The 9,689-nt window shown below is 39.0% G+C and overlaps 1 protein-coding gene across 1 annotated transcript; it reads left to right on the top strand.

Moving 5' to 3' along the window:
- Positions 1-502: 502 nt before the first annotated feature.
- On the top strand, positions 503-8,796 carry cyp7a1 (cytochrome P450, family 7, subfamily A, polypeptide 1). The gene is made up of 8 exons (XM_042497711.2): positions 503-827; positions 3,267-3,507; positions 3,640-3,849; positions 4,171-4,365; positions 4,508-4,707; positions 6,227-6,357; positions 6,595-6,773; positions 6,892-8,796. The coding sequence occupies exons 1-8, from the start codon at positions 745-747 to the stop codon at positions 7,192-7,194; spliced, it is 1,542 nt and encodes a 513-aa protein (XP_042353645.2). The 5' UTR covers positions 503-744; the 3' UTR covers positions 7,195-8,796.
- Positions 8,797-9,689: the final 893 nt, after the last annotated feature.

Here is a 9,689-nt window from a genome sequence, read left to right as displayed (position 1 = left end):
AGAGAAATCCCAATAAGACAACATGGTATATCTCATTGTCTGTGGTGAATTTTAAATAAAAGAATTAAAAATGACACCTCATTATTGTTTTTATTCTTCTACAAAAATATCTTTATGTAAAATTTGGAATCAAGATAAGTCTTACTATAACACATCAAAAAAGGCTGTACTGTTCATGCAAATAGTAACAGATGGATTTGTTCTAGTTTTATAGATGTAAAGTTGAATATTTAAGAAATCTAACAAATAAGGAAAAGAAATCATCTCCCCTCCCTTCATCCATAAATACATGCAGGTTTATCTAAAAGAAAATTAGTGTAGAAAGGTTCATGCTCATTTTATTGCACTACAACAACAAAAGTAACTGAACTTTTCCCTTTTGCAGTTTATGTGTAACACAGCTAAGACTGATTTCAGAGATGATATCACACCATTTCGCTGAATCCGCCCTTGGGCCCACCCTAAGGGACAAAGCCAGTATAAAAACCTGCCACACACTGCCTGTCATCACACTAGGTTGAACTTGCACAATTTGCAGTGACAGGCAGTGTCACTTTGCATTCATTATCTCCAGGCAGGAAAACTCTAGGTTCCTAAAAACACATTCTTGTGTTGACTTTAATGAAGCAGGCAGCAGTTAATTTATCACTGTTCCTGTGAGTGTGACCCGTGCGGAACATTTTAGCAGTTAGTGAGCTTCCAGGGGTGCTGCATCTTCCTCTCGTCAGCATCAACATCCACACCATGATAATAAGCATCGCTCTGATCTGGGCAGTAGTGGTGGGATTCTGCTGCCTGCTGTGGCTCGCTGTGGGGATACGGCACAGGTAAGACCACACATATGACATATAAGATGCAATGTATTAGGCATTTGTTATCTCAGTTTCTGCGTTTTACTTCCATAGCATGTCTAGAACTTTAAACATGAATTTAAATCATCATTTTAGTTCATGTTTGACTTACAAAACATGTCTGAAAGATTAAACATAAATAGGTATCTGCTGATTATTTCATTTTACATACTATACTTATGGGGTGACTAGATCAATTTTTGTATTTCACTTAGATTCAGACAACTTTAATCTCATCTCAAGAAGAGCAATTTAATTGTAGCTTTCCTCATCCACAATCACGCAAATAACATCCAGTGTGTTACATGTCAAAAAGTGCAGATTAGCAAACAAACAGAGGCTGATAAAGGACAGCAAGTTAAATATGGTCAAATAAAAAGCAATAAAATCAGACGAGTAAATAAATAGACAGTGTTACATATATTATCATAAAATGTAAAAGGCACAGTCATTAAAATGTCATTTAAAATGACTAACTATCTGAGTTTAGTAATATAGCAGAGGGAATAAAAGATGTGGAGTATCTGATAGTTCTCCTCACGGGTGCATGATAACGGCAGCCTGAAGGCATCATCATGAAATCACAAGGCAAAACACAATGAGGTTGGCTAATGAATTTTTTCCAGAGGGAGTACATGTCTTTTTGTCTGACTCCAGTGATCTTAAAGTTGACCTTAACAATGCTTTACAGACTGTTCTGGTCCTTAAAGGATAATTCCTTTAATCAACAGATAAAAGAAAACACAGAGCATGTCTACAGCATTAAATAGTAACAGGAATCTGCTAATCATTTCAGTTTATGTATTTTCCTATCACAGCATGTTGAAAACATTAAATATTAATAGGAATCTGCTGATATTTCAGTTTATGTATTTTACTTACACAGTGTTTCAGCATTAAACATTAATAGTAATCTGCTGATCATTTCAGGTTATGTATTTTACTTACACAGCATGTCTAAAATATTAAATTTTAACAGGAATCTTATGATAATTTTAGCTTATGTATTTAACTTACACAGCATGTCTAAATTATTATTATATATTTATAATATTAATAGGAATCTGTTGATAATTACACAGCATGTCAACATTAATGGGAATCTGCTGATTTCTATTAACGTTTAATGTCAATTAAACAGCAGATGAACACTAAAATAACTATTTTTTTCAGAAAAGCAACAACACAGTGCCACTTATGTACCACTTATGTAACCACTGTGTATGTTGTTACCTAACAACACAATCACTGTGAATGACAGAATGCAGTGTGTGCTCACCAAACAAAGGCTTCGTAAAGGTGCAGTAATTTGTTTGGTATGCTGTTGATTCACAAACGTTGTTGCCAGTTCTTAGCTGCTGTGGTCAAATATAGCCAGATTGAATATATCTGAGAAAAGTTTCTAATGTAGGAATATGTCTTGTAAAGAATTTTGTTTACTAGCGTCACAATGACAACATTGCAAACTGGTTTGAAAGGTTTTGGAATTCTTGTGGTTGTTGGGAGGATAATTGGCTTCAAGGAAACTGCGTTCAATGACAACGTCTGAATAAGTCTAGATTTATCAAATTCCTCTTTGCATTTTCAGCCTTGTACATTGGAAAAAAAGATGATTCAGAACTTACATTTAGAAGTACTGTTGGAGGCACTTAAGTCTTAGTCAATAGTTGAATGGTGCAAAAACATAGGGTGGTTACAGTAGTATAGTTATGAAACAACGTAGGGGCCATAAATAGCACAACATAATCAGCAGAAAAAAAACATTGGTAGTGTATGTATCTGCAAACCATGGACATTTGTACATTATTATTCTGTGGATATGTTTCAACAACTCTGTGGTTACAGGTTTAGGCACAAAGAGCACTTGGCTATGGTTGGTAAAAGACTATGTTTTGGCTAAAAAATTCCTGGTTTTGGAAGCACAATCCCAATTTTAAAAGAAACTATGGCTTAGGGAAAAAAAAAAAGTAAAATTTTGTGGCCCCATCTTAGAAGGAAATGCAGGGTTTTACAAAAAGCTAATATATAGCTAAGCTTTTGTCAGATGGTTGCTTTTGAGACTGGATTCTGGTCTATGCATTCTGCCTCCACCTAGACTGTTCACCTGCCATTGAAACTGATTGGTCCATACTACTCGCACTGAAAATGGAAACCAGAACACGTCACAAACACTATGTTTGCCCAAAGATTTTACATACATTTGCAGAAATATCTTAACGGAGACTAGCATTGGTTAGAAGCAAAATTAGTCATATCAGGGATTATTACTTTGAATGAATACAATCCTCTTGACCTTCCTCTCACAACAAACAACTGAGGCCCAATATAGCTGACACCTTGAGTTTCCATCACTGGCAATTTGTTTTGGCTTTTAATGAATATTGTCTGCTTCCATTTCTTTGTCAATGTCTACAGGCAACCTGGTGAGCCTGCACTTGAGAATGGCTTCATCCCTTACCTGGGTTGTGCTCTGCAGTTCGGGTCCAACCCTCTTCAGTTCCTCCGCAGCAGACAGAAGAAGTACGGCCATATTTTCACCTGCAAGATCGCAGGCCAATACATCCACTTCCTGTGTGACCCCTTCTCTTACCATTCAGTCATCAGACAGGGGAGACACCTGGATTGGAGGAAGTTCCACTTTGCTACGTCTGTCAAGGTACATTTATTTGACCTAATCTTTTATTGTTCATACCATGTTCTCTCAAAATATTTTTGTTCCTTCATAGAAGTTTTCAAGCGATCCTGAGTCCTTCAGTGAGACTAAAAGCCTTCTTCCTTCCCTCACCAGGCATTTGGCCACGACAGTTTCGACCCTCGCCATGGCCACACCACAGAGAACCTTCACCAAACCTTTCTGAAGACCCTGCAGGGTGAGGCTCTGCCCTCCCTGATAGAGACCATGATGGGTCACCTTCAGGACATCATGCTGAGGTCAGGCACACTCAGCCCCAGCAAGGACCACTGGGAGGTGGATGGAATCTTTGCTTTCTGCTACAAGGTCAGTCATTGGACTTTCAACTGGAAACATACAAGAGCATGCAAGAAACTTCAAGAGGTAGTCAACCATAGTCCATAATTTAGAGTGGTCTGGATTCCACTCACTCACAAAATTGACTTCTAAATTTTGTCAAAGTCAATTGTCATGGCTACAATTCAATAGAAAATAGAAGTACCCAAGATCATCAAGATTTACAGAAAACTATTCAAGTTTTGATATACTCAGTTGGCATTTCCATTGTCTCCATGCCAAACATTTGGACTTCAAAGCAGTGTTCCCAACAGTCTTTCGAGGTTTCCTCATTTTTCTGCTGTCCTACAGGTGATGTTTGAGTCTGGCTACCTGACTCTGTTTGGTAAAGATCTTGGTGAAGACAAGTGTCAGGCCCGGCAGGAGGCTGAGAAAGCCTTGGTGCTCAACGCTTTGGAGAACTTCAAAGAGTTTGACAAGATCTTCCCAGCGTTGGTGGCTGGCCTGCCCATCCATGTCTTCAAGAGTGCCTACAGTGCCCGAGAGGTTTGTGGGGATACGCAATGACTAAAAAAACTGCCTTGACCTGATGTCTAAATGTCTCCATGCTGCTCTAACCATTTTTGACAGTGTAGGCTTTTGATAGAAACTCATTTGAATGTCTTTCTGTACTTTTTTTAATATCTAGAACCTGGCAAAAACCATGCATGCTGAAAAGCTGTCCAAGAGGGAGAACGTGTCCGATCTGATCTCTATGAGAATGATCCTGAATGATTCTTTATCTACCTTCAATGACTTGAGCAAGGCCAGGACCCACGTTGCTTTGCTTTGGGCTTCACAGGCTAACACCCTGCCTGCCACCTTCTGGAGTCTCTTTTACATGATCAGGTAAGCCGATAGTTCTCTTCTTCTGTACTCTGTGGGCTCTCAGGAGACCAAACTGAGGGCAGCCACACTGGTTTGTTCAGGTCAACAGGAAATAGCAGCTGGAAGTTCTGCTCCTTCTGAACAGTAATAGATCTGGTTAATTCCTATGTCAATTAATGATTTTAACAATTATGTCATAGAGCTAACATTTAGTGAGCTTCCACTTCAAATTTATCAGTTGTACAAAGATCTCTTGACCATGTTTAGCAGGACTTTTCAGGAAGTTTTACACTTTAAAAGACCTTAACAATTACAAGGACAACTAAGAAAATACTGTGGTAAGTGACACAAGAAAATATTTGCGGTCTCTAAGGGCTCTTTATTGTTATTAATAAATCATAAAGGAAACTGTCCTCCTCTAGTCACTTTGTTAGGTGTGATTATTATTGCAGAAACACACCCGTTTGTTCACAGATAGCCTGGAGCTGATGTGTCGTGTCTAGCTTTCAATTCGTCAGATGTGTATCTATGTATCAGTATTTAAAGACATGTCAACGCTTGCGCTTGCCTCTGAACTGATTGTGACTGTTGTTGCAAAGAAGCATTCATAGCTGCAAGCATGCCGGCCCTCTTGATTCATGTTAACACATCTGATGTATAATTATCAGATATTTAGGGCACAGTGTACTCTGCAGAGTGATGAACTATATTCTATAGGCACATATAGAACATAGTTGCAAAACAACCTATATACACACAACTGTATAGCTATTAAATAAAAAAAAAAGAGCAAGCCAGGTTCCCTACAAGAGATTTTTGCCTCATCAACAAGGTTAACAATCACACACAGATGAGAACAACAATTTCTCGGTACAATTAACACATTAAATGCCAGGGTCATGTATCAACAAACCAGCATACATCAGTAATAGCCTACATTGACACATAATCAATAATGATGAAGATGCAGAAATAAAAAATAGAAATGCATGGCGAAATAAGCTTATTGCCAATGTTATTTAGACTCTCCATAATTTAAAAATCCATGCTTTCATGGGAACTCATGCACTTTTTTAGAGAAGCCAAGCTCCTCCTGACCTCCCATTAATTTGCACCCAACTTAATGATCTGTGGATCAGATCACTAGACAATAATTTACTACAAATATTTAATATTTGATTGTAGCCAAATATTAAAATCATGATTTTAGTTTATATCCACATGTCCATGTACTTTATGTTCCATTAAGCTGAGGGACTGGGCTCTCTAAAATAAGGAACATGATTCCTGCACCATTAATCCGATGGCAATATTAATGAATTAATATTAATTTAATCCAAACCAGTGTTTTTAGACTAATGTATATTAGCAACAACAGTTAGAGTTAAATTCCACTGTAGAAAACTAGACACATGGTGCTACTGCTATGAAATCAAAGTATTCGCTCCTGCATAGGCTGAAATGAGAATAAATTATCTAAACATCAGTAGAAAGTACAGTGATGGTAACATGACTAACAGGCTCCCGTATTTGTGCTCAGGAGTCCAGATGCTATGAAGGCAGCTCGTGCAGAAGTGCAGAAAATTCTGAAGGATTCAGGTTTGACAATTGACCCCAGTGACCCCAAATTGAACCTCACCAGGGACCAGCTGGACAACATGCATGTTCTAGGTAAGATTACCAAAAGAGTAGTAGTCGGAGGAGTTACTTATGCAACAGCTTATGTTGCAAAATTCATGTCTGGCATTGCCTAAAAAGCATTTTAAAAGCAGCAGTAGTTGATGACTTCAGAATGAGAACTGTGCAACTATGCAACTGTGGTCTATGTACAGAATTTTGACCTTTTCTTTAATGCAATAAAGAAATGCTGTGCACCTAATTTCTTTCTTTATGTCTTTCTGTCTACAGACAGCATCATGAAAGAAGCCATGCGTCTTTCCAGTGCTTCCATGAACGTGCGTGTTGCCAAGGAGGACTTCCTGCTTCACCTTGACAACCAAGAAGCTTACCGTATTAGGAAAGATGATGTCATTGCCTTGTATCCACCCATGCTGCACTACGATCCAGAAATCTACGAGGATCCCTATGTAAGAACTATATGTAACTATTACTTAAGAAATGAGAGAACTATCCTCTTTAGGAAGTTACTACAATTTGTGTTGGCCAACTCAAATCTCATCTCCCTCTCTCCTCCTCACCTTGCAGGAGTACAAGTTTGACCGTTTCCTGGATGAGAAGGGTCAGGAGAAGCTCACCTTCCACCGCAACGGTCGGCGACTGCGTTACTTCAACATGCCCTTCGGCTCTGGGGTCACGAAATGCCCCGGCAGATTCTTTGCTGTGTACGAGATCAAGCAGTTCCTCTCTCTGGTGCTGTGCTACTTTGACATGGAACTATTGGACCCTGCTATCAGAGTCCCGCCTCTTGACCAATCCCGTGCTGGTCTGGGAATCCTCCAGCCTACCTATGATGTAGATTTCAAGTACAAGCTGAGATCGAATCACTAGGCTCTTTGTCAGGCAGAGAGATTGAATTACACATTGTATATAGTGTATATTTAACAGCGTCAGTGAAGTGCTGCTTATGTAAATAGACTGAATTATGTATTTTTGTTTCTTTGATTTGCTGCTAAAGAACAAGTATTCTGCACTTATGGGTGGAGCCCCTAAAAAGTATATATATATATATATATATATATATATATATAAAAGTATATCAGGTATTATTGTCTCAGTTGGACCATGACCAGTAGCATTTTCAATACCTGTGGACAGACAGAGTTGAGCCACAAAAATGTATTAAATAAACTTTTTTTTTTTTGCATGTCAGGCCCATTTACCCAAATCAAAATTAAATGTTTTTACCTTGCAGGCCGCCATTGGTTTTAATACATTTCAGAATGCCAACGGGGAGTCCTTAAATCAATCTGCAATCACCCTTACGTACCAAAAACAAACAAGGAAATGCACCAAAAATAGTGCTCAAAAATTATTCATCATCATCGATCTGCTTAAAAGGCCATCAGTAAGCATGAATTGGCTCAACATGCAAAAAAAGAAGCTGCTCCTGTGTTACTGGAAGTTCACATTTTAAACAATTTTGAAAATACTACCAATTCAATGCGTGTTAGCACTGACTATTGCCAACAGTCAGCAGTGAAACCTGGTCTTTTGTCATTCCATGTATTAACTTCATAGCATGCAGGAAGATCTGTGTGAACACATTCTGCTTTATGCCCATGTTTGGTACTTTGTCATTTCACGTCAGCATGTGCAGCATGACCAAACTCTTGTTCAATGAAAGCACTGTTGTAATCAGTATCATTTACTGACTTAACCTTGGAGTATTAGATAGAGCTTCCGCCAGCCTTGGAGTTTGCTCTGTCTGGCTGTCTGAAATGCTGCTGTCATTGAAGACGTGTCAGTGTCGTTGGCCAATGCTTACCTTTATATGCCCTTGTCATCTACCCTCTTAGTATAATTATTGCAAGCCATGCTGCATAACAAGAAGATAAGTAGTAGTTTGTTTAGTGAGCATAGAGTACACCTACAAAGAGATAGAGCAGAGCCACAGAATCGGAAACCTATAAGTTTGTAGTTAAGGTGCACTTAAAGAATGAAGAAACGCTCATTTGCACAAGTCAGTGTGATATTTCTGCTGCATAGCCGGCGATACAGTGTCTCTAATGGAGGTGTTTGCTAACTCAACACGTGTCCAGTTTTCAAAGCGCACTCTTGACTTTTTCATACTGTGATTTACATAATCACTGCACATGTTAGTAACCAGTAATCAGCCCACATCTGCACGGACTGAATTTGCATTTATCAGGTTCAGCCAGTGCACTGAGAAGGAATGTTCAGTTATTGAAAGAACTGTTTTCACATGAAAACCAAATAACATTTGTAAGCATTTACCTGAAATGATACGTTAACGTGCTCTGCGAGCAGAGTAAACGTGATGAACCTGGAAGCAAGGTTGCAAACACGCACAGCTGTTTTACTCTGATTCCCTGACAATCTGAAGGGTTTTTCCTGAACAAAAGTGCAACCCACGTGCATGTGTCGATGGGTGCACACTGTACAAACTGATAATAAATCAATACATTTGTACACTTGTCTGTGTGTGATGTTCTGACATCTCTACCTGTTCAACTCTGTGCAAATACGACAGAAAAGCTTTCATGTCCTCATCTGTCTACTCCTGCCTACCCAACCCCCATCTCTCTCTCTCTCTCTCTCTCTCTCTCTCTCTCTCTCTCTCTCTGTACTGTACTACATAAATGTATAGTTGTTGCACGAAAATGCACAAAATGTATGTGAACCCTTTGGGATTACTTGGATTTCTGCATAAATTGGTCATGAAATGTGTTCTGATCTTCGTCTAAGTCACAACAATAGACAAACACAGTCTGCTTAAACTAATACCGTACAAAAAATTATATGTTTTCATGTTTTTATTGAGCACATCTAAACATTCACAGTGCAGGGCAGAAAAGGTATGTGAACCATAAGGCTAATGACTTCTCCAAGAGCTGATAGGAGTCAGGAGTTAGCCAACCTGGAGTCCAATCAATGTGATGAGATTGGAGGTGTTGGTTAAAGCTGCCTTGCCCTATAAAAAACCACACCAGTGAGTTAGCTGTTCTCCAGAAGCATTGCCAGAAGTCAACCATGCCTCGCACAGAATAGCTCTCAGAAGACCTATGATCAAGAATTGTTGACTTGCATGAAGCTGGAAAGGGTTACAAAAGTATCTCTAAAAGCCTTGATGTCCATGTGTCCACGGTAAGACAGATTGTCTAAGAATGGAGAAAGTTCAGCACTGTTGCTACTCTCCCTAAGCGTGGTCGTCCTGTAAAGATGACTGCAAGAGCACAGCGCAGAATGCTCAATGAGGGGAAGAGGAATCCTAGAGTGTCAGCTGAAGACTTACAGAAATCTCTGCCACGTGCTAACATTTTTGTTGACAAATCTACAATAAGTAAAACATTAAACAAGAATGG

Source organism: Plectropomus leopardus, chromosome 12 (assembly GCF_026936395.1).
Source record: "Plectropomus leopardus strain MGB_pleo_1.0 chromosome 12, ASM2693639v1, whole genome shotgun sequence".
In the NCBI taxonomy this organism is placed as follows: Eukaryota; Metazoa; Chordata; class Actinopteri; order Perciformes; family Serranidae; genus Plectropomus; species Plectropomus leopardus.
This window is presented reverse-complemented; position numbering and strand designations above follow the sequence as displayed.

Bases quoted from the DNA above. Each gene is read 5' to 3' on its own strand.
- cyp7a1 (XM_042497711.2), top strand. From the start codon at position 745: ATGATAATAAGCATCGCTCTGATCTGGGCAGTAGTGGTGGGATTCTGC. The intron at 3,850-4,170 runs GTCAGTCATTGG...GCTGTCCTACAG, and splicing joins TCTTTGCTTTCTGCTACAAG to GTGATGTTTGAGTCTGGCTA. The intron at 6,358-6,594 runs GTAAGATTACCA...TTCTGTCTACAG, and splicing joins GGACAACATGCATGTTCTAG to ACAGCATCATGAAAGAAGCC.